At 37.4% G+C, this 27,868-nt stretch overlaps 1 protein-coding gene across 5 annotated transcripts in view; it reads left to right on the top strand.

Annotated features, from left to right (window-relative positions):
* The window catches only part of TMTC2 (transmembrane O-mannosyltransferase targeting cadherins 2), a 253,812-nt gene that overhangs the window by 168,074 nt on the left and 57,870 nt on the right, over window positions 1-27,868 (top strand). For all 5 annotated transcript variants that reach the window (XM_080569816.1, XM_080569814.1, XM_080569817.1 and 2 more), the window contains 5 exons: window positions 23-137; window positions 12,336-12,421; window positions 13,270-13,454; window positions 15,142-15,220; window positions 26,176-26,297. In XM_080569816.1, the coding sequence (XP_080425942.1) occupies window positions 23-137; window positions 12,336-12,421; window positions 13,270-13,454; window positions 15,142-15,220; window positions 26,176-26,297 (587 nt within the window). The remainder of the gene's footprint in view (window positions 1-22; window positions 138-12,335; window positions 12,422-13,269; window positions 13,455-15,141; window positions 15,221-26,175; window positions 26,298-27,868) is intronic.

Below are 27,868 nucleotides of genomic sequence, written 5' to 3'. Positions count from 1 at the left end.
TACTGTTTTCTCCTCTTGACAGCATGGGGTAACCTTGGAAATGTTCTCAAGAGCCAGAGCAAGATTTCTGAAGCTGAAAGCGCCTACAGAAATGCCTTGTACTACCGCAGCAACATGGCTGATATGCTTTATAATTTGTAAGTATGCGTGGGTTTCCTGGGGTTGGATCCTCTGCAAAACCTGTTGTGAATGGAGCTATTGATTTCCCTGCTGGAGACAGAGATGATGCTAGCTGTTGCTTTGTAATAGCCATTTCATTAATCGTGCTCCTTAAATTTGGGGGTGGACAGGATCTTTCCTTGGTCTACATTACTGTATATTCTTGTATCACTGTCTGGCTTGGAACAGGCAAAATTACAAAACGGCTTTAAAAGAAACAAAACCCCCACACTGAACAGAGTGCAGATAGATGAGCTGGCACCAGTAGTGCTCCATCTGTTTCTGGCTCCGCTAAAATACAGAGGTGTTATTTAGACTTCCTTTTTAAGTCTAAATAACACTTGGTGGGAGGAGTGGGTGTAAACACTTCCTAGCATAAGCCAATACCCCTCAGTTAGCTCCCGAGGCCTGAAACATTAAAACAGCTAAATACTTTTCAGAGCAGCGGGGTGGGGATGGTTCAGTGGGTGCTCAGGGCTGGGAGCTGGGCTCTGCTGCGAGACAAACCCGACCCCTCTAGTTGGGGTACGCCGTGGTGTCGCTGTGCGCACGAACAAAATCCAGATGACCACCATTTATTATGCAGTGGTGTAAGCTGTGTGAAAATAATATGCCCTGTTCAGTAGAAAAGTATGTGCTAGGGAAAGGAGATGGACGAACACTGAATGCAAATAGAAAGCCTCTTTATTAAAAAATTAAAAAAAAATCTGTCTGTAAATCCAGTTTAAAATGGCCATTTTTAATATCTGGATAAGAAGTTTATCATGGTAGACTTTTTAAACAGGAATAAGTTGCCTGTTTCATTAATTTGCCTGATGGGTAAACATACTAGAAACTTTTCTCTCCTTTTTCAAAATAATTTATTGATAGAATTTCCATTCCAAAGTTTATTTAATATTTCAAAATTATATATATATATTAATAATCATACAATTACACACATACATGCATGTTTGTTTTTTTATTTTTTATTTTTGACCCTGTTAGGCAATGGAGAGTGTGAAAGACATATTTTTAAGAAGAAACTCTTTCCACTCATGCTTAAAGAAATAACTTCTGAACGCAGCCGGAGACTGTAGGAAAAAAAAAAGTGAAAAGATTGATATCCCTGAATTTCTTATACACAGTTCATTTTGGGGATGAAAATTATAACTATTAAATTTTTTTGTATGCCTATACGGTACTTTTGTCTCTTACTCACTCAGTGTGTCAGAGGAAACTCAAGTTAATACCAGGGTAAGAAGAGGAAAGGGGGCTGGATGAAAAAGACAGGGATATGAAAGAAATCAGACTTCGGTAGTTTTGCTGTTCTGAGCGCAAGCTGATAATCTTCTGTCTTTCCATTGATATACAAAATATATGCCTACAAGCCTTCATTTCTGTTTAATAGAAAAATTCTTTGAATTCTACTGAGTCTGAGTAAAAGGAGTTTAACTGAAACGATGGTTGGAATATAGAGGGCATAAACTTACCTACATATACCTGTGAAAGTAAAGGAGGTCTATTTAGATGAAAGTGTTTGCTACAAAGTAATACACGAATGCTTATGCAAAAATGGATTGCCAATTCTTAACATTTCTAAACAGTATTTTGAATGCAATTGAATTCTCTTTTACTTTATTTTATTGCTTTGTTTTGTTTTGTCTCACAAAACCGTGAACTATCCTACAGAAACTGTAAAATCTTACATCGTCATTTTAATTTTTCTCTTATGCCATCTTGTTCTTTCCCTGTGTTGGTTACTCCCACATCCAGCATGGAAACTAACTGGTAAATGGAGTAGGCTTTGATACAATTAAACCCCAAATTAATCCAATATTTTAAGCATAAACTCTGAAGAGGTATCTCGCAAGTTCAGCCCTTCCTTGCCATGCAGTATTATGGGAGCCTTTTACAAAAAAAAATTAGAAATTTAAGTAATGGAAAAGTATATCTTTGTGTGCTTACAAGAGGCCAGCTGGATTTACTGTTTTTAGGTTTTAGGATGTACCTTTAAAACAGAAACAGTCATTTAGTAGATCTTTAGAAAGAAAGCACCCTTACCATCATTTCTGATTACCGTGTTTTTGGCATCATAGATCATAAGTCTATTTTAGCCTCACATACTTTTTATTGTTTCTTAGCATTTATGTCTCAGTATTAGATACAAATTAATTAGCACATGCAGCTGTACTCTGTACTTTTGTACAGAGCAAAAACAAATCAAAGTGCTATCTGATTGAGGAACAAATTATTAAAGATTTCCTCTCAATTTTCAATGGGTAATGATCAAGGAGAGAAGCTACATAAACAGAAGTGTTTGATCTCTGTTTCCTTCTTCTTCGTCAAGAAAATGTCTTGCACTAAAATGTGCTGTTATTTAGCAGTTGTCTATTGATGTGTTAAAACCTAGTGATTTAGCAGATTAGGTGAATGGCTGATTTCAGTAACACATTTTTATTTTCTGACTGTTATACCTTTGCAGCAGGTCTGAGTTGCAGCTATTTCTGCCATTCAGGAGAATTTAAACTGCATGAATTTAGATTACATAATTACACAATCTCCTTTTGAAGGTTTGCCTGATTCAGAATGTGTCATTTGCCATTTTGTTCAAATGTGACAATTATGCAACCATAAATTCCTGCATTTTTAGAAAATAGCAAACATGTAATAAAGACCAAATGATAAGATGCTTAATATGGAAAAGGAGGATAAAAATAATACAAGCCATCAGTCACATGTATTACAGAGAACCACTGATTTCATATGATGAACAGATTTTGGCAAACTGTAATTCACTGGAAAGATCTGTTTTTTCTTCGGCTTGCCCTCTCTCCATGTAACACCTGGGAAACAATAAGTTTCTAGCTAACCTGTATCTTTAATGAATAAATGATTATTATTTATTATTTTTAAAACAAAGAAACCCACCTCTTGCTTATAATTAGTATTGGGTTGGTGGTTCAGCACTCCTTTAGATATGGGTTAAAATGGGTTTGCTCTACTGACGTTTTCTCATGTCCAAATATGTAGAAGTGAAACTGCCTGTGACCCAGCCTATCATGAAGATAATATCTTTGGCCTGGAATTTAGGAAACCTGAATTCAGGCTGAGAACTTGAGTTCTTGTTTGCAAGCTGTTATTTATTTATTTATTTATTTCTGAAAGCCTCCTGAAAAACTCGAGAGGATTTTGGATCCTGACATCTCTGAAAGCAGTTGAGACTTTCATAGTAATTTCCGTGTGGAAAGTATTTCAGCTGTTGTTTTATACTATATGTGGAGATTATATTACAATATTATATTACAATTGTATACAACTGTAATTAAGGTAGTTTGTACTTCAAAAATACACATCAAGCGGCCGTCTGTAAATAACTTCTCTGATATCTTGAGGCTACACTGCAGGTAATTTTAACAAATAAATCTCAAATTCAAGTTCTCAGAGCTATGTAATACTGCTGACTTCAGCTAAATTTTATAGGCTTTAAATCAGCGTAAACTGAGATCTCTTTCCATGCCTTTAAGAAATCCCAGTATTTTAATACAGCAAAGTACCAAGGACAGAGCTGTAGAAAAACGTTTGCTCTTCCAAAATAGGCAATGATTAGTAGATGAAAAACAAGCTACTTTTTAATGCATTTTCAGCCTTTGATGGTTGTTACCTAAAGCTCAGGGTTTCTTTTACTTTGTTTAAAATTGCTGCTAATTCCTGCCTAAAGTAAAATTGCTTATCAGTTACAGGACAGTTTTTTATTTATTATTCCATTTATATTTAGGCCAAGTTCTGCTGCTTAGAGTATTCTTTTGTTGCCTATCCTAGTAATCTATGTTACCTTGAGTTTCTCAGATTTTAAGTGTTTGCCATCTCACATAAATATTGAATATGTTTTTAAAATGGTACTAATTGACTGCATTTTGGGAGCGTACAGTGCTCCATAAAGGATACATTTCTAACAAACAGCTCTCCCCTTGCTTCTCTCCCCAAGTATCTCATTTTGCTTTCAGGGATAGGTTTGGGTGTACAAGTTTATCATTCAAATAAAAAGTACCTTCCAGTACCTAAAGCGGGCCTACAGGAAAGCTTGAAGAGGGACACTCTTTTATCAGGGAGTGTAGTGATAGGACAAGGGGTTACAGCTTTAAACTAAAAGAGGGCAGATTTGGATTAGATATTTGGAAGAAATTCTTTTCTCAGCAGGTGGTAAGGCACTGGCACGGGTTGCCCAGGGAAACTATGGATGCCTCATCCCTGGAGGTGTTCAAGGCCAGGTTGGGCTGGATGGGTCTTTGGGCAACCTGGTCTGGTGGGAGGTGCCCCTGCTTATGGCAGGGGGTTGGACCTGGGTGGTCTGTAAGGTCCCTTCCAACCCAAACCATTCCGTGATTCTATAAAAGGCCCCTTCTGTGCTTGGTTCTGTCCAGCTCTCATCCTATAGCACTGCTGAGGCACATGGTGGGGACAGGCACCTTGCCTGGGGGTGCTGGCACAGCGCACAATCGCTCAGCACCCAGAGGAGGGGGAAAGGCAGGGGCAGTGCCGTTCCTCATCCTGACAGCCGCCCTCCCTCTGTCCAGGCAGCAGGGCTGGTAACAGTTGATGTTGTGCTGAATGATGGCAACCCCAACTAAGTGACACAGCAGGAGAGAACAGAATTATCTGCTGACCAACTGGCTTGTATTTGAAAAGCTTTTCCCTAGAATTAGAAGAAAACGACAGTTATGACTGTGTTGTCTGCAAAGGGAATGGCCGTTCTGTGTTACTGCCTACTGGGTATGTTTGGCTTATTAGCGATTACTGAAAGTGGGATTTATGTGCCATTTACATATTTGCTAACAGAATGTTATTGGAAAACATTAAACATTCCCTGTTTGCACTATTTAATGATTGGCTTTTTTGTTAATGGAACCTAGTTGTAGACTCTTACAAAAGGTTAGCACTCATTTGGTTGAGTAGTTAAATGACTTAATTGCTTAAAAAAAAAAGACAAAACAAAAAAAGCCTTAATTAAGTAGCAGACTTAATGGCTTCATGCACTGCACTGCTGTAGCATCCATACCTGTCTTTCTGCCCGTTAGTTTTGCAAATGACAATGAAAGAGTTGCCTTAAGCAAAGCACATCTTTTATTGCCACGTGGCTGCCTGGCTGGAGACACACCTGTGTGGGGAATACAAGAGAGTTCTCTTCCATCTCATCTTTGTTGCCAGTGTAGGTAAATATATATATATATATAAAATATATATATATATAAATATTATATATTATATAATTATATAATATATATATAATTATATATATAATATTATATATAATATAAATATATATATATCCAGGTAGATATAGTGGAAATCAATGGGGGATATACGGGCCAAAATAATAACTAATGGGATAACTAATGGGCCAAAATAATAACTAATGGGCCCTGTATTAGCTGTTATCAACCAGTATACAAAATTGATTAAACTATTTCAATATTATAGCTGGCATGAAAGTTTAATACATATTTCATTAATGTACATGTTTACCTTGATGGCAATTATGTTTCTCGTGTATTGTAAATGATCACTTTATGCCAGCTTTAGTAACTGAGGAGTTTGCTTTCTAAGCAGAGCAACTGGTTTTAACAGGACTACACTGGAAATAAAATAATATGTAACTTGAGGGAAGCAGTAGGCTGTATACTGCCTGTTTGTATTTTGTGTCTGCTTTTCAGTCCCTGAAAATACTTTTTTTTGCATTAGTATTCAGTGACTTTACATCAAAAACAAGGCAGAGAAGGAAGACAGGAAGATTTTTTCAAGTTGTTGGTCAAGAAAGATAGCTGAAAGGAGGCAGCTCAAAGAATTCAGGATGATTGCACAGAAGAACTAGATTTGGGAATATGTTTTGCTGCATGCATTTAAATAAGTAGCTCTATCTATAGAGGTGATGTGCAGCATTTCTACATAACCAGGATTTACTTTTTTTCTTTTTCCTCCAACTAGGAAAACAGGGTTCTGAGATGCTTTCTAAGTCACTGCATGAGGTCTGCTACTGCTGCAAGCAGTCAGCTCATATCCTCCATTTCATAAATGATCCATACTCCACTGTAAAATTAGCTAAAAGCAACATAGGCAAAACAATCCTGTTGTAAGGCTGTGAATCTTGCGGCTGTGATAGTTAAAACTTGTCTTCTAATTCATCCTAAATTAATTCGTGGTCAATTTATACCCGTTTACTTTGTGTCCTGTGGTTTAAGTAGCTTTTTGTTTTCCGAGTAATTTCATCCTCGTGTATTTCTAGAGAGAAACTTCCAAAGTACTTGTTTTACTAGGCTAAAGTAGTCATTGACTTTTACCCCTTCTCTCATCTGGTAGACTTCACATTTGTGCAATTGTGTGAATAAACTTTTTTTGAACAAAAGTTGTGTGTTTCAATTAATGTTTTAATTTATGTGCCTTACATCTGGGAAGTGAACTGGGGGGGGGGGGAAAGAGCTTTGAAACTGCAAACTTGAAGCAACTGGTCCTGTGGTTTGTTTTTTGGGGGTTACTTGGGGTTATGCTCTTTTCTTTATTTAGCTGGGTAACTCTAGCAACTGTGGAAAGTTTATTAAAAAGTGTTAGAAGCCTTTAAGCTCTTCTGTATTCATCCAAGTTTACCACTTGAGTTCACTCTCTTGTATCAAGCATCCTTATTGCAAGGACGTGCTTTCCTTTGTTTATTCTCATGTAAAGAAGAAGGCAGGCTTTGTATTCAGTAACTACAAAAGATAGGTACATACTTAATGCACACCAATTGCCCTGCTCCATCACTGGCTTTTGGTCAGTATTTTGCACTGTCCTCTTTTGTATTCTTTCTATCCACTTCTTATCTCTTCTCCCAGCAATCTCTGAAAAGTAGTTATCGTTTTATTAGCATCATTATCAGTAAACAAAAAAAGGGAATGGCATGTCAAGAGCAGATCCTCTCCTGGCTATGGGAGGAAGTTCCTTAGTGGCCATCTGCCCCGGCTTCTGGGAGCTATCAGAGGCTTGGTGGTGTCCGCAAGGTGTGAGCTCCCACTGAGGGACATTTCTTCTTTTGCGTCTAGAAATTGGTCATTCAGAACAAACTTTTTTTTTTTGTGCCTGCTTTTATTTTAAACAGAAGTGTCAATGTGAGATAAAAAGCAACTGTCTCTTTTAAAAAGAGATGGAGTAGAAGTAGATATTTGCTAAACTTCAGAATATGCCCTGAACTTCTAAAAGACGTCTTCAATGTAGTAAAGCATAATAATAAGCATGAAAAACAAATAAGAAATTGTTTTGATTGTGGAGATGGATAAATTTACAAGCCAAATTATAAAGCTTTGACTAAACAGTTATCTCCCCACCCCACCCCACCCCCCCAAAAAGAAAAAGAAAAAAAAAAGATGGAAACATCCATGCACCAAACTTTTTTGGAAAGAGTTTGTCACTTTTGTAGACTCATCATTCCTCCATTATCGCTCCTTGTCAGGTGAATGGAAAGGAACTTCTTTTTGTCTAAGAGATGTTTGAAAGCCAATAGGAGAGGAAGCACAGGCTCCATCTGCCATTGCCACTTTCTGACTTTATCCCTAGCAATCAGCTGGAGGGGAAAGAAGGAAGAAACTGGGACTATCAAAATATGTCTGAACAAAACAGATATGAAGAACTTCAAGGGGTCATGGGCTTTCATTGTTAAAGCTTGTGGGTCTTGCTTCATCTGTTTCGTTCTATGCTTCTCTGTTCTGTAGCTGGTCAGCTCATTTCTTGCAATGATAGCATACTTTGGTAATTATGCAGTGATTAGTTCCCAGTTTATGACTGGGAACTTCATAGAATCACAGAACGGTTTGGGTTGGAAGGGACTTTGAAGACCACCCAGGTCCAACCCCCCTGCCATAAGCAGGGACACCTCCCACTAGACCAGGTTGCTCAAAGACCCATCCAGTCTGAACTTGAACACCTCCAGGGTTGAGGTATCCAGAGCTTCTCTGTGTGACCCGATCCAGTGTCTCACCACCCTCTGAGTAAAGAATTTATTCCAAATATCTAATGTAAATCTGCCCTCTTTTAGTTTAAAGTCATTACTCCTTGTCCTATCACTACAGTCCCTGACAAAGAGTCCTCTCCAGCTTTCTTGTAGGCCCTGTTTAGATACTGGAAGACCACTAAACTCCAACACTGGTCTCCCACGGGTGGCAGCTCCCCCCAGACCCCCTGCTCCTGCGTGGGCTCCTCTCCACGGGCTGCAGCTGCGGCCCGGGGCCTGCTCCTGCGGGGGCTCTCCATGGGCCGCAGCCTCCTCCAGGCCACATCCACCTGCTCCACCGGGGGCTCCTCCACGGGCTGCAGCGTGGAGATCTGCTCCGTGTGGGACCCATGGGCTGCAGGGGGACAGCCTGCTCCACCAGGGGCCTCTCCACAGGCTGCAGGGGAACTTCTGTTGTGGTGCCTGGGGCACCTGGCCTCCTTCTGCACTGACTGTCCTCAGGGCTGCATCTCTTTCAGTTTTCTCACTCCTCTCCCAGCTGCTGCTGTGCAGCAGTTTTTTCCCTTTCTTAAATCTGCTCTCCCAGAGGCCCAGCCATTGTCACTCACTGGCTCGGCTCTGGCCAGCAGCGGGTCCCTTTAGGAGCTGGATGGAGGTGGCGCTGATCTGGTATGGGGCAGGTGCTGGGCTCTACTCACAGACACCACCCCTGCAGTCCCCTGACTATGAAAACCTTGCCACGTAAGCCTGAGATGAGGATAACAGTATTCTGCTGACAGTTGTTTGTGTTCAACATCTCAGCTTATTTAGAAAGGACTTCAAGTGCTGAACTGGCTCTTCTGTTAGTATTAGCTATAATGACCTCTTTGCAACCACATGGTGAAGTATGTGCTTCCTTCAGACACTCACTTGAGCATATCTCTTCACCTCATGTTTTTCTTCATAACATTGAAAAATTTTCAGGGTCAGCTGCTTTTACAGGCAACCAAGAATTCCCTGCAAGTTGCCTTATTTTCACATTGGTAGAGTGGTCGTAGGAAGGTTGAAGACTGAGGTCTTTGCTCTTCTCCTACAGGCCATGCTGCCTGCCCAGAGCAGCTTGGGCAGTTGAGCTGTGTGGCAGCAGGGCTGAACCATGTGCTTGCTTCTTGGGACCTCTGTCTGCCTCTCAAATGAAACACATAGCTGAAACTCTGCATGATGCTGGTCTTGGGGATAGCTTAGGTGCTCTGAAATGCAATGGTGGAGTGGAGAATGTAGGACCTGAAGACTTACAGATTTTCTTGAAGTGATCTTTAAATAAATAGTAGTTTCTGATATGATTCTGAGGCTAGCCTCTTTAGTATTTTGCTCAGAAAAGGATGTTTGTAAATAATGATGTTATTGCACTTACAGAAATGCAACAAAAAAAAATATGAAGTGATTACTAATTTATATTCCTTCTGTGTAGTGAACAAGACAGTAGTCCTGTGGAAGTAACAGTGAACAATAATGCAGTTGGAGACTGTGACTGTAATACAGATACTTAGAAGAGGAGTAGAAAATTTCACTGGCAGTGTTAATTTTGGCAGTAATTAAATTTAAAGTGTTTAATTTTAGTTGCATTTTGTGAGTAATTAGAGGTTACTGAGCATATTTATATGCCTGCATCATCCTGTTCAAGCTTAACGCTAGAGAGAATCTGATTTTTCATCTGGGAAATGAAATATATCATCTCTTCAAGCTCTCTTAATATTCACTGTAGTTTCAGGAATGCTTTGCCCGTTTAATGCAAGCTTCATCATCTTAACTTTTTATCTATTTAAATAAGTATTTATCTCTTCTTTAGCAAACATCCAATCCAGCTTCCTCTCAGATCCCCCCCCGAGTGTTAATGTTATTCAATAAAAAAAATCTATTTTTGAAATTTTCTTTCAGCCTTTTCCTGACTTCATTTAGTCTGAAACCAGAACTAGAGACTCATAAATCTAGTCAGCTTGTACCATCAGAAGCCACAGGGAAAACCAGCAATCAGTCAGGATGAATTTCACAAGAAGAGGCAGTTTTATACCTCATAAAGGTTTTTAGGTTACATCCAACATTTTTTTTTTCTTTTTTTTTTTTTATTTGGTTTTGTTTGTACCAAATCCCATAACAAATACTAATTGAAACACTAATTATTTGTTGAAATTCAGTTCTCAGTCATGCATCCAAACAGCTTGTGTTTATATAAATATATATGTAGGAGTGTGTGTGTGTGTGTGAGAGAGAGAGAAAATGAATGAATGAATGTCTGTTAAGGGAACAAAAAAAAATCTGGAAGAGAAGAAGAGAAAAAAAACACACCTTAAGGTACCAAGTAATTAATTAAGATTGCAAGTACTAGGGCATGTAGTAAACAGAGAAGATAAATCTAGGAATAATGATAAAGAAAAGTGCTTTTAATCAAAAAAGCATAAATATCATATGCTTACCTAGGTAATTTATCTTGTTCAAATTGACTAATTACTGTATTACTTCTTTTAATATGTGAAAATAATTATTCCAGAACTAAGAAAGGATTTTTTTTATATGAATTTGTCCCAAAATCATGTATAAGAATGCTTTTTTAAGAAAGTAAGAAGCAACTTAAGTGTCAGACCATGCAACTCAGTTTTATGCTAGTTCTGTTGCTCTCAGTAGAAAATGGGGTCAATCTATCATTAAAAATAATTTTCCTTTGAATAATTGCAGCTATAAAAATTGTAGACAAAACAGATATTTGTAGACTAAATTTCAAGAAAATTTAGAAATTATTATTATTGTCCTAAAGACCATACATCTTGCCACCTGCAAGACACTTAGCATAATGCTTGCAGTTAAAAACCTTGGTGCCATGCCAAAAAGTATCCTGAAGGTTATACATTCCCTCGTTGCTCAAATTTCTGTTGGTCAAGGACCAACAGAAAGTAAGTCCGTTTTACTGCCTAATCTGGGTCTAGTGGATAGATACTGTTTCAAACATGAGTCCACATGGTACTGATGTAGAGTGAGAGTACAGAAAAAAAGAGGATATATTTGTCCATTTTGTTAAATTCTAACCCAATGATAGGAAGCAAAAAATATTTGTTTCTTCCCCTGAAGTCTAGTGCTTCAATTAAAATGGTTTTCCTGAGATTTTGGAGGGAAAAAGTTCTCTGATTGGTAAACGAAAAACCAATCCAACCACTTTGTAGTTTGAAAAGCTATCATCAGATAAAAGCATAAGGAAGAAGACAAAAATGCTGTGAGTTAGAGAAACTAAAAATTGAGATGATAACCCTCTGCCCCCTCTGCCTTCTAAAAGAAATAGCTACATTTATGTTTTCCTGGATACTTTAAGGTATATAAAGAGGGTCACCTACCTGCTAATAATATCTGGGTCCAAATTTAAAATTACTAATTATTAAGGATTTTCTTACCTTTGTGATATTAAGGCATTTGTGTATGCTTCTTCATATCATCAATGATGTCCAGACCACTTACTTCTCAGTAATTTCTGTATGACTGCATTTTCTGTAATTTCTGTATTCTGCTGTAATTTGCAATTCAGAAGGATGCTTGTCATAAAAGCTTTAATTAAAGCTCATGAATTATGAAACTAACTGAGAATGAAGAGGAATTAGGTATCATTTTTGATAGCTCTTAAGTTATTAAAGTTGTTTGGAATAGAAAGAAGACAGAGAAAAAATGAACTGATGTACGTGCTTAGCCCTGCAGTGAATAATCTAATGAATTTGCTCAGCAAGGACTGGTTAAGGTAATGCGTGTGAAGTGTTAGATGGTCAACTTTATTGTGCATTTGAACAAGGCCTGTTTAGTTCACATCAAGGAGAGAAGACAGGCTAAACATGACTGAAATAGCTACAGATAACTCCATCAAACTCCAACTGCTTAAAAAAAAAGCTTAGACTCTAGCATTTTCTCAAATGAGTAAAAGAATATCCTTGTTTCCAAGGAAGCCAAAAATACTGCATTTAACATCTTTGGTAAAGTCATATAAATGTATCTGATGTATATTAATTAATATTGTTTTTAGAGAAAATACTTTTCCCACTAAATTGTTAGTAGCTTGCAGGTTTATTATATCTCTGTCATCATATTTGTTACTTTAGTTTTGTTTTTAATATTTTTGTTTCATATGAGATAAGGAGACATAAGGTACATTTTGAAGTTACTCTTTGAATAATCTTCCTCTCTTTTTTCTTTTGTCCTTATTCAGAGGATTACTGCTTCAGGAAAACAGCAGATTTTCAGAGGCATTGCATTACTATAAACTGGCAATTGGTAGCAGGCCCACATTAGCCTGTAAGTATTTCAGCTATACAAGCTTGCATAATATTGACTATTGTTTTTTAAGGACATCTTCCTACTTTTTAATAACACTTTTTTCTCCCCAGAATTTTTTTTTTCATTCTGAAAGTAGAAGGAGAAATTGTGTACTTTTCAGCTGAAAGCGTTTATTTGTGAAGAGCTATGGTCACTGTGGTGCAGGGAAGAAGCAGATAGGGATATAACACTGAACAGCATTGGTAGAACATAAAACACTTCTGATCAGGGGTGGTAAGCCATAGATGCTATTGCACAAATATACAGGCTCCCATTTTGTCTTTCATAAAGCCAGTCTCAGATTTTTGTAGTATGTGGTGTGACTGAATAATACAAATATTTTTGAAGTCTTTTCCTTTTTCCTTTCTTGCCTGGGGGACATGGGAAATAATTCATAAGGTGTTGCCCATGATTGGTTCTAACATTAAGTGAACACTTTTAAAATGCTTTTTTTTTTTTAGTTGAAGTATTGAATCTTACATATATGTGTGTGTGTACATGTGTATATATCTTTATAAGAAACAACATTTCATGCAATGACACCATATGCTTGATACAGTCCTAATAAGAGGAATGAAGCAGAGCACACTGCTTAGTCAGCGTTTCTTTTTCTTTTTCCTCAGTCTTTGTAGTCACTCTTCTTTCCTTGTTTCTGAACTTTCACCTCTTACCTGTTCTTCTTTACACCAATGATTGATCTATATTATATGAAAGCCAAATTAGATAATCATGGAATTGCTTTCTGATATTACTTCAAAGTAAGCTGAAGACCAAGTAAAACATAACAGAACCCTATTAAAATATAGCATTTCTTTCCATCTTCACAGCTGCCTATTTAAATACTGGTATCATCCTAATGAACCAAGGGAAGACAGAGGAAGCCAGGAGGACTTTCCTGAAGTGTTCAGAGATCCCTGATGAAAATTTGAAGGATCCTCATGCTCATAAAAGCTCTGTTACTAGCTGTCTTTATAACTTAGGAAAACTTTTTCATGAACAAGGACACTATGAGGTAACACTCCAGATTCTTCTACAATATTATAAAATCTCCATACGGAAATAATACCCATTGCTTCCATCCAGACTTTCAAAATACAACACAGGGACCAATTGAGTGAATTTCACCAAATCATTAGCATTCTCTACAGAGAGTATTTGTACTCTACAGCCATGGGTGTGAAGATGTTAATTTGCAGTGTGATGTTCTGGTGTCAGAATCAGTATTAGCAATGATCAGATCTGTTATGTGCTAATTCATTCTTTTTGGCTTTGCCCTCACTGCTGGTATGAAAAGAATCAGCTGAGCTAATGTGTACTGGCTTTTTACCTCAAAATAGAGTAGACCATCTTTTAAATTATTAAAAAGCCTTTATGGTTGCTACCGAGTCTCCAAAAATAAGATCTATTTGGAACAATTCAAAACGTCAGTGATTAGAAGCATTCCAGTGTGTGCTATTTTCAGATAACTTGACGTGCTACAGAGATTCAATTTTTTAAGGGTAGTCAGACACTGCGCTCAACCCCATCCCATCTCATTTATGCGTGCACTTGAGACAGTTGTGATTCCTTTCCATTCTCCGTAGTGAAATTATTAAAACTGGTCATTTGCTTGAGTTTTGACCTCTTGCAGTATTCGAAAGAAAGTAATTCTCTTTTTTGCATTCCTAAGCATACTTCAGAACAGGAGTTACACATGGTTTTGATCCATATAACTCTTTCTGACTGTGACAGTTAACTCAGCTGTTTAAGATTAGGCATGCACAAGCCCTATGGATTCTCTGTCATCTGTCTGCTGAATCCAGCTCTGTCAGATGGCAGTTACTAATTGGTTAAAACACAGGCACAGACAGCTGATACATCGATAAAGATAAGAGAACAGCAACATATTGCCTGCATGGCCGATAGAGTGTAGAGGTGGAGTGGAATGCCTGGGAGGTGCAAGAGATTGTAAGAATTTAAAACATCGGGTTTCTGCCTGGTGGTCATGGCAGCCTGACCCTGGCTTGGTCATACACTTAGATTTTTTCAAGCATATTTCAGCCTTCACAAGCTGTGACTTTTTGATGGGATGATGTGGAAGAAGGTGCAGAGCTAACAGATAAATCAGTAAGCATCCTAAGTGCTGAATGAGTCATAAATACACAATCAAGTAATTCACAGCACATTAGTGAAAGGAATACAGTTTTGGCACTTCTATCTATAGTCCATCTCATTCTTTCTGTGTAGCAGAATTTCAGTTGTGTGGATTATATTCTGCTATTACTTGGTGGTAGATAATGATGTCTTTATTTTTACATCACTTACTGTAGCTCAGTCATCTGCAAATCCTTTGTCTGCTGTTTGGTATTATTCCATATTGTCTACCAGCCTATAGAATTTTATGTATATTTATAAACTTGTGAGTCTTTGAAGGGTTTAAAAAACTGTTCCTTTTATTTTCACCTGGGAAAGGGGATATTTTATTGCAACTAATTTAATCTCTTGCCAATAAGCTTCACTGAATTTGGTAAAACTTTTTTATATGAGAAATGTGAGCTTGCATATATATGATATGATATATGAATATATATGATGCAGATGTGCTTTCTTCTTCTGTACCCCCTCATTTGGGGAGAATAGTTTTTGTTTAATTTATATGCAAGGCTGCTTTTGAAACTGGTGCTTTACTAATGATTTGTCCCACATGTGTGTCTCTTTAGGATGCCCTTACGGTTTACAAAGAAGCAATACAGAAAATGCCAAGACAGTTTGCACCACAGAGCTTATACAATATGATGGGTAAGTGTGGTGTTAGTGCTTCAGAAAGGCACTTGTGAAGTAGGGCAGGGTGAAACAAAAGACCATAGCCAGGCAACTGGGGCTCAAATTAGTTAGCTAATGAAAAAAAAAAAAAATTGCCTTCAGTAGATGCTAGCCAAACCAGGTTCAGAGTGCTGGCAAATGCAATGCTGGATAAGGCATAATAAATGATTAGACTATCAGCTACTGGGGCATATAGTGGCTCCATATCTAAGAGTGTCCCATAAAGCACTTTTACATTTAGGATGTGTGGATTAGTCTCTCATCCAGTTAGCTTGGAGACCTCATGTGCAATTCAGGTTTTTTAAACTCTTATTTATTTAACTTTGAAACTAAGAATTTACATTTGCTTTTTAGAAAATGGAATGAAAAGTCACCTTCATTATAGCATAACGCAATTTAGTATGGGTGTTAGATGTTAAATTACCTTGTAAACCTTGTAAACACATTTTTTCAGGTTGTGACAAAAATGTGTTTCCCAGCTGATGTACTGTTAGGAAGAGGTCTGCAATGATAGAATTTTTCTTATAAGATCGGCCTATCTGTTCTTAAAATTTTTAGCAGAGTCCCTTGAGTATTACAAGAAACATTAATTTAACTGTGAGGTGTTTTTATGATTTCAATTTAACTTCTGCTCCTCAAATTCTCTGACACATCCTTACAAAGAATACTTTGAACAGATAACAGGAAAAAAATAAAAAAGAAAAAGAAAATATATATTATTTGTATTATTCAGATCTGTAAAGAAGAGGACAGGTTCTTGATTGTTCCAGAGATGTTTTAAGTGGAGTTATCTCTGAAGGGGCATGCAGTTCTTCTAACTAACCCCAGCTTCTGGCCAGTAGATTCTGTAAGCTCCTATTTGAAGAGTCATAAGATGCCTTTGAAATATTTTGAAGTAGATCAATAAAAAATGTAACTAGAAACCATTAAGATCAACAGGAAAGGTTATTTTTTTTCTCTTCCCCAATGTTCAAAATGCAAGAGAGTGTGTTGGTTGACACAGCTTTCAAAGGAAGCGCCGCTTGCTCTTATTTAGAAAATGTATCTTTTATTAGCTCTTTACAAGTTCTTGGGCATGGGAAATAATATTCTAAAACCCTAGTTATAAAGGATGGTCCATATTTGCAAATCTCTGTAAATGTTAAATTAAATGGTTGTCAGAGTGACAAATTATCTAAAGTCTGCAGTAGTATAAACACTTTCTTAGCAGTTCATACAGTTCAATGCAGTTACTTCTACCTAAATGCTGAGCTTTATCAGATCAATGCAAATGGCTAAAATTCCTAAAATGCTCAGGTTGATTACTGCACGTACTCTTGTTCTTATAGAGTCTTAGCTGAACTATTGCTGTATCACTTTTATTTATCAGCATTTGCTGATAGATGTGATGGGGTTATCAACAGTCACCACTCTGTGGGAATTAACCATCTGCTTACTACTGGTGTCCTGTAGTGACTTTTGATGTACTACAGTGCTCCAAGCAATGCCTCAGAAGTTTGATTGCCCTCTTTAGTGCAGATAAATATTTCATAATTCTGATAAAAGTGCTCCTTAGAAGTACAGAAATTACAAAATGAAAACCAATGCTGTTTCCCACATCATGGTTGTTTCATTACAAAACAGGCCTGCATCACCCTTTTTCTTTCCTGTGAATAGATGATTCTTTTAGAATCATGATGACCTAAAAAGTTCTTTACTGTTTTACTTGTTTCCCATTGGTTACTTTTTTGGGTTCAGGAAGCCTTTCTCAGCTTCCTTTATCCTTTCCTCAGTCCACAAAGTTCAAGTTCACCCTGTTCCTGGGATTTGCATTTATTTACTCACAAAGCAACAGTGAACATAAAGACCAGCTCAGTCCTTTGCCTGGACTTGGCTGCTGCTACATGTCCTCCCTACGCTGCTCACTCAGCACATGTGCTGGGTTCTCCTTCCTTTAGGCAGCCGCTGACATGCCATGGATATCCTGGTGGCATAACAAGTCACGGCCAGCTGAGCTTATCTTAGCCCCTTTTGGGCTACTGCAGAGAGCAACAGGCTTTTTGGGGATCTGTAAAGTACCACTTCTCCTGGATGTAATACATATTTGTATTTGAGTTGCTGTTGTGATTGCAGCTTTTGCAGGGAAGCCAGAACTTGCTTCGCACTTGTTGCTGAGGTGTGGCTTACTGGCTCTACTACAAAGGTAATCCAAGAGGCTAGGTAAAGAGCCAGATGGTGACTTCAGCTGAACTCAGTGCTACTCTGTTAACAGAAGGTTTGTTTAAAGCTGTCCTGGATGTGTCTACATGATCTCACATGATGGCAGTTAGACGCATTCAGGCTGATTGTTCTCCCCTGCCTGTAATGGTGTAAAGGTTGGATGATAAGTCAGAGCTAGGTAGCTGTGTTCATTTTATGACGTGGAATGAAAAGGATACCTTCAGGGAGTACTTTAGCCTATCGGTCTTAAACATCTATTTTAGATTATATGAATAATCATCTGCAAGCATACTTCTGTAAAAGGAGCTGAGATGACTAGCTTAGACTTGCTAGCTTGAGTTGGGTGAGGTATATCCTAAACACCTATTCAGTCACCTCTTTACATTGGGTGTGATGGGAACAAGGCAAACACATCCATTATCAGGACTACCTCACTCTGCAATTCATACTGTACCACTGGGCAACAGAAGGCTGACTGGATTGTTTATTTCTGTTTTCCTGTTGAAGACAACATTATAAACACATTCACCATAACACTCCCTTTGATATACAGCATTTCATAAACTTGTCTGCCTACTTCTTTCTTTTAAACAGGAGGCTGGAGGCACTGAAATAGGCCAGTCCTCTCTCGTATACTTAGTGCTGCATGAAGCTGCCTCTGAGCTGTGCCAACTCACCATGTGCTCATTGCTGGGGAGGAAGGGGGAGAACCTGGGGTGTGCTCCCCACCTGTTCAGGAAGGAAGGGTCCTTCCCTGTCTCCACAAGACATGGGGAAAGGGTCTTCATGGCTTATCTTGAAATCCAAGAATAGTTACAGTTTGAGGATTACCTACTGCAGTTGTCATTATAATTGATGTATTCCAAGTCTCTGGCAATGGGTCTGCTTGGTTTAGTGTTAGATACTGGTATGCGATCTAAGAAAACAGTACTTCCTCTAATTTCAGATAACTATTTCATTGAAGATTTTCTGGAGGCTTTTTTCCCTGCATGGTGCAGATGAAATACTTGAAGTAGAATAAGCAGGAGATGAACTGTTTAAACTGAATTAGGGTTGGAGCTCCAGCACTCCAAGAGCGGTAGCATTAGCACTCTGGCAGTGTTAAGCCTTTACACCACCTGCTTTCCCTGTTTGTCTTACCGTTCTTTTCCTGCACTGGTTTCTACTGGCCTTTTGCTCTGCCAGACCCAGGAGCTCATTCCCCCAGTGTGCCAGTCTGCCCAGCTGACTCTCAGTTCTTAAAACTTAGAGTAACTTGTCTCCTGAACAAAAAGAAGTACTGGGCTTCAAGAAGCAAGACATCCATTTGACTTTGCATTTTATTCATTGTACAACAGGCAGAGCCAGAAGACCAACATCAAATGTTCTAAGTTTGTGCATATGAAAAGTTGCAGGGTAGATTTTGGTCTCCTGTTGCTGTGATTTATTTTGCCAGGTGTGCAACAACTCAGCTAAGGAAACCATATGTTTCTCTGGCTTTGTACCAAGAAGTAAAACCTTTTTTTTTTTTTTCCCTAAAAGAACACCAAACAGCTAAAAATTAAAACTCTAAAACTAGAATCAAAATAATTATTCAACAGACTGTATAGGGTTGGCTTGATATTTATTTTCTCTATGTCATATTTCTTTGATGTAAATTAAAAAGTACATACTAAGGTTACACAGATTAATTTGCTTGGCATGACAACATGCACTACAAAGGCCAGAGTCCAGCTCAGCTCCATTAAATAGGTAATATATTTTGTTTAAAGTTTCAATTAAAACCTGGGGTCAAAAGATAAAATGGTCCCTGTGGGATCTTGAACACTTTAATGCCAATATTAGGATTGCTTAAGGATCAGCCTGTACTCTAGATGTCTTTTGCGTTCTTGAAATCTGATATTGTACAGTTGATTGTATTACATTGCTTTTAAAACCACACTGGCCCACCTGCTACAGTAATTCATACTCCTTGCCAGTGAAGTGGTGTGAGGTGGAGCATGGGGGCTTTATTTTAATATTGAACAGTAAGAAGATGTTGGGGTGACACTGTTCAGGATTAGACTGGGAAGCTATTGTCATAAAGATAAACGTCATGATCGCATTTCATCTGTCCTTGCCAACTAACATCTGAACGTCTATTTTCAAGTGCATTTAATGCAAAGTCTTGCAAACCTTTTTGATGAGAGAAATGCAAGTTACAGAAGAAACTAACGTTGCAGGAGTGAATATGGTTAATGACACTGTTCAGATTTCTTCTTGCTAATCTGCTACATTGCACATGGACAGAAAACAAATCATACGCTAGTGAAAGCCAGGTACAGAACAGGAAAGGGGAGCCAGATTTTACATCTGGTGCAGAGGTTTGCATCATAAGTATAAAGGCTTAGCATGTAGCGAGACTTTCTGTGTTGATGATTATAACATAACTATCACTTTATTTGATTATGCTTTGGGGTGGATGTGGCTGTTTGTACAAACCTGTTAACATTGTTAAGGCTCCTATCCCATTTGCCCCTTGCTCCCATTAAATGTTTTTTTATTGAATTACTTTTAAATATTGTTTAGAATTCCAAGAAACACTTTTGTTGGTGTAGTTTTACAGTTCATACTGTGCAAGACTTACTTTTTAAGAGCCAAAGATGATTAAGCTGTGAAATGCGTATCCCACTTCATAACTTATGCAGAGCATGTTACCTACACTTGTCTGAGCTCCAGTCATCAATGCACTCACTACGCATCTCACAAACCTTTCCTGATAATTGCTTACTAAATGTGCATTTCAAACACTTTTTTCTTGAAAGATTGTCTTGGTTGGAAAAAAAAGGTTTTTTTTTTTCTTTTTTTTTTCTTTCATATGTGTATCTTATTTCATGTTCTCGAATGAGAATGGAGTCCACTCCAGTAGTAAGGGGTGTAAAAGGTTTTGCTTCCTTTTTCCCCCCCAAGCGCCTTCCTGCTGCTTTAACCCTAACCCTGTCCGAGACTTTGCAGACTACTGTAGTTCATATCTGCAGTCCAAAGCTTGAGTGTAAATCTCTGGGCTGATTGAGCTGTCTCCTGTTTTTTCAGTTTGTTTTGTTTGAAGGATTCAAACTGGGTATGAAGGCTACAGCAGTGAGTTGCTGAGTGGGTGGGACATGCAGTGTTTGAGACCAGTTTTTTTTTAGACTGTTGATCTTTAGTTTCTTGTGAAATGCCTGAATATGCTTGGACAATATTCTGAAAGGGCCAAGAATGTATTTGTACTTTAAACATACAGGATTTTGTATGAAAATAAATACTAACATAACATTTGTGGGCTAAAAATATAGTCCAATACTGAAACTGGACTCCAGGGATTCCAGTTAGACATGATCATAATAGAAAGTGCTTCTATTAAGAGTATTTTAAAGAAACCTGTTCTGGCATAATGTCCATGTTATACTGAAAAAAACATAAAACGTAAAATAAAATGAAATATATGTATAAAATATGTGTACGTAAAGTAAAAGGCAAGAAAAGAGTACAATCACTTGTTCAGTTATTAATTCTTAGTCAGTTTGTACCTTACAATTTACTGCTGGCTGCACATCTGTTGGGAAATGAAAATGAACTTATCTGTCTCAGGTGAGCTCAGGGCCTCCGTTTCTGTCAGTTTGCTTCGTTCACTGGAACTCTTTGTGTAACAACAAACAGCTGTGCTAAGTCCATGCTGTTCCATGCTGCAACTTATTTTATTTTGCCCTTCATTTGTATCTGTTTTCCACTTCAGGTATTTTCATTGAAAAGTAGATTACTGGTCTAATTAAATCAGATCAAAGGCTTTGCTTTGGCTAATTGAGAACTATAAGGATCTGCTCAACCAAAGTAAATGTGGATTGACTCCCTTCCATCAAAAACCCTCCTAAAATACAATGCACTCCTTGAAATCTTCAAGGAGATTATTCTGTGAAAGGGAAAAAAAAAATAGAATATGCTTAGTCTATGCAGAACTTGATGCTCGTTAAGCTCACATGCTTCATCTGTTTCAGAGATGTACATGCACTGCATATTTATCACCAAGACTGAAAAGTGCAGTGTATTTTGAACAATAAAATATAACATCAAACTATGCTCCTAGATTTATTATGTTATTGTATGCACTGATACCTAAGAGAAAAAAAAAAAAAAGAAGGAAATTATGTATCTAGAGAGGTACATTTATGGCAAGAGCACCTGTGGCCTTAATTTGCACAGGAGGACTGCGCATCTGTGTTATGAAAGACACAGACCCATTGTGGTACGTGGGGTCATAGACCTCTCCATCTTTTTCTAAGGCAACCTGTTTATATTCCCAATCCAAAGAAACAATGGAAAAATGAAATTTGAATCCTGACTGAAGGTATATGATAGACCTTTTCCTTTTTAAAATGCACCTCCGTTGTCTTTTCTCTTTTGAGATCTGCTCTTGTCAATGCCAAACTCTCTTCTGGGATTTTACATTTTTACCATCCAGAAATTTTGGTGGCAGATAACTACATATGCACATTTACTCTGCATTGTCTCCCCTAGAGAATTTTTCAGTTGTCTTTTCAGCAATATCTTTTGAAATCCTAAGAGAAGGACCACAGAAGAATTTATGCTCTTAATCTGAAAGTATGAGTACGTGGCACAGTGCTGTTACATTCATAGGTTCATTGTACTCACTCATCTATAAGTCTACTGTGCTCCCTGCAAGAAGATGGCCTTTGCCTGGGTTTTGCAGAGGTCTGGCTGCCATGGTACTGAAAGAATGATGTTATCTGCAGTGCATCCAACACCAAGAAAATCAGAAATCGGAAACTGGGAGGTTAATGTACAACCATATAAGGTTCTTTCAGGCAAATGGTGTTTAATGGTCTTCTAACAATATACAATGCGTATAGCAAACCTCATCTTCTGTGTTTTCCTTTTGGAGGATTTGCATAAAGCTCATATTCCACTTCATTATCAAGTATAAAGTTAATGTTCCTGGGGAAATAGCTGGTAGTGAGCTGATCCTTTCTTCTTATTAGTATTTAATATCAATATTTAATATTTATTATTATTGATATTATTCTTTAATTATTCGTAATTCATTTATCCTGTGATAATTTTAGCATTGTTTGTTTATGCAGTATTTTGAAAGAAAATTTTTCAGTCCCAAGGAATCTGAAGAAATATAGAAAGATTGCTTTGGATAATGGTAGTCTTGCAATTGATCTCTCTTTCTTGCAAAGAAAATCAATCTGAGTACCAGAATTTTAGTTACAATGGTATAAGTCTAGTTAAAAGAGTCCATTACTCATTCCCTTGTCATAAAGTACTAATGGAGGTGTTATTGAACTACATGTACAGTCCTTTAAATAAGGTTTAAGTTTCATATTAATGTGCTTTCTTGTATTATATTAGTAAATAAGAGCTACAATTTAATTATCTATGTTTCTCCTTGTGGAATAGGCTAAGAAATGAGTGTGTAAGTAGCAAAAGTGGGTGTATAAACAACCCTGTAAAAAACAAGACATTTTTTGAATGACTGATTTGTCTCCTTTTGCTCCAGTTTGCTGTTGAATTTTTTGCCACCATTCATTGTGCAGGCACTGCTGCATGTGGCTGCATGTTGATACGTGTTAGGGAACTGAGATAACTCTCAATTTTTCTTATGGTTACCACTGCCCTGAATTTCTTCTCTGCCGCTGTTAACTTTAATGGTAAAGTAGAATGCAACTTTCCTGAACTTTATAGACCTGACAGATCTCATTTTTTTTTTTTTTTTTTGGTGTGTGTGTGTGTGTGTGTTTGATCTCTCTCAGTTTTTAGCATGAGTTCTGAAAGATATTACAAATTAAATACTTGTTAAATTCTGAAACCTTTTTACGTGTACCACTGGTTTGCATACTTTCTGCCAATACAGGGTCCACTATTTTCCTAATGACTAAATCATTTATGTTGCAACATTATAAAAATTCAGACTTGTAACTGACAATTATTGTTCTTATATTAATCTTTCTTAGACATAGAAATACATCCAGAATGATGGAATTCAAGCCATACATATTTTCTCTGTAATTTTGTTGGAAAACTATCTACAGATGAAAAGCTTTTTAATAAAATTACATTAGTCTAACAAATAAAATCACTTGATTTAATTAACATTTCAATTAACAGTTGCTAGATTTTTTTTTTTGTCTTTGAGTATGGCGGTTGCAGAGCCTTACTCAGTTTTCAAATCATTTTGATTTCTTTTTAAACAGGAGTGTCCTTCTAAATCATTTAGAAAAAGGAAATTAATAACAGACCCTCCAACAGTACTTCCTTCCATTGTAATGACACATTTTAATCACCTATAATGTAGCAAATCATGTGGTTTATGGGCACAAAACAGACTCTTCAGGAAGGAAAAAAAAAAAAAAAGTTCACATACAGAGAATTCCCTGTAAAGACTTTGAGGGAATAAAATTTCTTTTTCTACAATTTGACATTTAGATTGACATATCGTCAATGCTTCATTTCTAGAGGCACAGCTCAGAAATACCCTCAGAGTTTTAGGAGGTTAGCTCGTAAAGTAGCTGAGCTCTTAAAACCTATTAAAAATTGAATTTGCCAGTGCACTGAAGATGTTAATCTCTTCCTATATCAGAATGCATCATGAAAAATAGATGAGAGTCTTGGATCCTTCTGAAATTTGGCAGTGCATTCAGCACGTACTACCAGCAGATAACAACTCCATCTCTTATGGCTGCTTACATTTCTTTTTAAAGGATCTTGTTGCTAATTGCTTGAAACTTTGCCAAGCCGTAACAGGTTGGGCTGAAATTTTCCACATAAAATAAAAAAAAAGGCAATATGTTTTCCTCATTTCCTGTATGCTAAATGAAGCAGGAGCCTCTGGGAAAAATAGTAGGCAATCAAATAATTAAACATTCTGCCATAAAGCATACATCCAGAGAGACAGGAGCTAAAGGGAGCGTATAGCTTGTCTTCTGTTTTTTTCCAGTCTTTCAATACTTGACTTCATGACTTTGTTTTGCGCATAATAAAATATAATGTTATGCTACGTATTTGTGAGTGCCAACATAGTGGAAAAAAAATTTACATGATGAATTTGATCACGGGTGTTCATGTGTTTTTTCCTGCTTTTATTTTTGATTTGTTTGTTTTGATATGACTTTTTTTTTTGTTTGTTTTAGTTATTTTGGTGGTGTTGCCTTTTTATTTTGTTTGTTTGTTTGTTTGTTTTTGTTTTAAATAGTTTTTTTTTTTTTGATAGAATCACTTGGGTACTGCTGGGACTGAAACATCAGCTCCTTCTATGTATTTAACCAGATATCCAAGACCAATGCAAGTATAGAATACTATTTAGACAATTGAATTAGAAATCCTGGTTTGCTAGCTTAATAGGCTTGTGGCCCTTTTTGAAATAACTCTGTTTTCTGATAAAATTCACGTTGGCTCCCCTTAGCCTTGGACAGCATGACTTCTTACTCTACATCATGCTAATTCCTGAAACTCAAATTTCTGTGCCACATTTTGCCAAGTGTATGGTGACAAAAGTAGGAAACAAGCAAACGACAAAATCTAACTGGGCCTTGTCCAAATTTCTTTAATCAAGAAAACCCTCTCTAGCGTCTGTTAAAAAAAAAATAGTACTAGCTCACATGGTAAGAGGTCTTTCTATTTTGCCTCTTTGAGCAGGTTGGTGATACCTTTTTCTCTGAGTTTTGGAGGTGTAATAGTTGGCCTCAAGCTTGAAGAGAAAATATAAATAATTCTGGCGAAAAATTATTTGGTATGAATCATCTGGTGAGATGGTGAAATCCTGACTGCTGCAGGCTTTTTCAGTCCTTCAGTTGGGCAGGGGCATATTTGCATCTAGAGCCCTTGCAAAAGAGCTGTGTCAGTGCTGGGTATTAATCTGAAAGCAGCTGTTCTTCACCACTACCTAGTTGTTGATACTGCTTACTTCCAATCTTTGAGAAATTTGATCGTGTTATTTCTTGGAGCCTTTCTTTCTCAGCATGAGAAGTCCTTTCTCAGAAAATTAAAGCCTACAATTATCTGTACCACAGTGTGGCTTTCTGACAGCACATTCTTCAACATTGCCTTCCTCAGCCTCTTACATTAAGGGGTTTTACTTTGAAAAAAATTCTAATTTTGGTCGTTTCATACGTGACTTCCTAAGACTAGCAATTTTAAAATTATGGATGCTGTATTCTAATTTAATCTAATTGTGGCAGATGAACGTATTTAATTATCTTCAGAGATTAGGGGTTTTTGTCTTGCTCTCCCACCAGTCTTTCAGGACTGTTTTCTTAACCTTGACTAGTTTTTTTTTTTTTTCTTAGATCTAGATTCTTGGTGTGTTATGGTTAAATGCAAGCTCATTCTGTATTATTCCTTCTGCTCCATGCTGTGCAATGTAGACTGATGAAAAAGAAGTAACTTTTCTATAGTAGATGTGATAAAAATTCTGTTCCTTAGAGACTTCTGGCTGAAACTTCACAGCTGGAGCTCTCTCTTGCAATTCTGTTCCAACAAGCCTTTCATCTAAACCATGCTCTTTCAGCCCTAACAAGGCCATAACTTAGAATCTCCTTGCTCAAGTGTCTGTAAGGCTATTTACTATTATTTTTTCATTGCAGGTGTTCAAAGCACTTCACCCTTTCCAAGATCTCTGCCCATTTAATAAACAGAAAATTATAAATGAGATAGTAAATCTGTGGAAATCTTGAAAATTCAGTGGCATTCTCACTAGCATGTGTTTCGCCCTATAGGAGAAGCATATATGAGAATGAGCCGGCTGCCAGAAGCGGAGCACTGGTACGTGGAGTCACTGCGATCCAAGAGCGACCACATTCCAGCACATCTCACCTATGGGAAACTGCTGGCCCTGACGGTGAGTTAATCAGCACTGCTGGGGGTCCGTCCCAGGCCTTTTCGGTAGGTAAGGTGAAGGGACAGGAAGACTTTGGCCTGAAAATTACTGATTGTAGTGTTCCAGTTATGCTTGCTAAGGAAGGAATTTGATAGTGTATGTTTTTTCTGTTGTGAAACGTTGTAACCATGCCTGAACTATCACCTCCTCTGCGCTGGAATAAAACAGTAGTTAGAGCACTGAAACTATAATATTTGGTTAAAAGGGCCTTCTTTATCAGTAGTTAGGTCACAGGTATAATGATATAAATATAAAAAAGGTATCTAGTGTTTGACCCAGGGCTGTTGTAACAACCCGTGGCAGAGGTAGGGGTGTCCTGTACTTTGCAACTTACGTCTCATGCTTTGAATTTACACCTCTTTAGAAGTGTCTCTTTGAGCATGCAAAATGGAAATAAACAACTCCTGTCTAAAAGTTACTTCTAGCAAATCAGAAGAGTTGGACTTTTTAATTTCTTCAAAATCTACTCTGCCTTTTCAGTAAGGAGGAACTTTCAGCTCCAGGTAGACTAGCCCCATGATAGTTACAGCAGAGTGCCAGTCTCTCCTTGATTTTCACACATTTTGAAGATGAAAAGGGTTTTCTGTACTATTGACTAAAATAGCCCTATTTTAAAACTACCTTTCACTTCTTTCGTATTTTTTTCTGACAGCATCCTTTTTCCTGTCTGTTTCTTCCACATTTGCTTTAATTGTTCACCCCACTTGTTTCATATATCCTTTCTATGCTCTACTGATACGCCTTTGTATGGCTCTTCAGTCAGCGTGCCTGAGCCTGAATCAACTTTTCACTCAACTTTTCACCAGCTGTAAGCTTTTACTTTGACCTTGTTTATGTCCTGACCAATCTTTAAGCAAAATATGTCCTTGGACACAGGGTAGAGATCAAGTCAAGAAAAACAGTTCAAAATTAATTTCAGCAGATCCACTGCTGCTAAAAGTATCTGAATTTGCAAAAGGGGGAGAGATTAGAACAGAAGGCCTCTATCTGAGCAACAAGTAACATAATTATAAAGAATTAAAAAATTTTCGGTCTTATCACTTAATGTTGAATAGTTTTATAAAAACTCTCTTGATGAGAGGTTGTAGCTTGAGCTAGAAGTCAAGCTGTTAGTGTTATATTCGCAGTCCCTGTCAAATTCAGTCTCTGGAAAAACATTGTTCTGCTAAGATTTCCAGTTCTTGTTAGAATTTCCCAGATATTCACGAATGCATGCACTCACTGACTACCTTCCTCTGGAATGGAGCTATAAGTAGGTTATACAGCATAATTACCTAAATTACCTTGTTTTTCCAGCAGATATCTTCATAGCTTGCATCTAAGAATAGTATCAAAAAGACAGTATTATTGGTTTTTTCTTAGATCTTGGACACAGAAATTCCAATTTGTTAGAATTGCTGTGGGGAAAGGAAGAGATTTCTCAATTAAAATCCATTTTCTTTTTCCTTTCCCCCTCCCTCTCTCTTTCTTTTCCTACCCTTTGTACACTATGGTTAGTTTTGTTCATTTTCTGGACTTCCGTGTATGTGAAA

Source organism: Anser brachyrhynchus (assembly GCF_964034855.1).
Source record: "Anser brachyrhynchus genome assembly, chromosome: 1".
Taxonomy (NCBI): Eukaryota; Metazoa; Chordata; class Aves; order Anseriformes; family Anatidae; genus Anser; species Anser brachyrhynchus.
The sequence above is the reverse complement of the archived record's forward strand: the minus strand, read 5'-3'. Positions and strand labels throughout refer to the sequence as shown.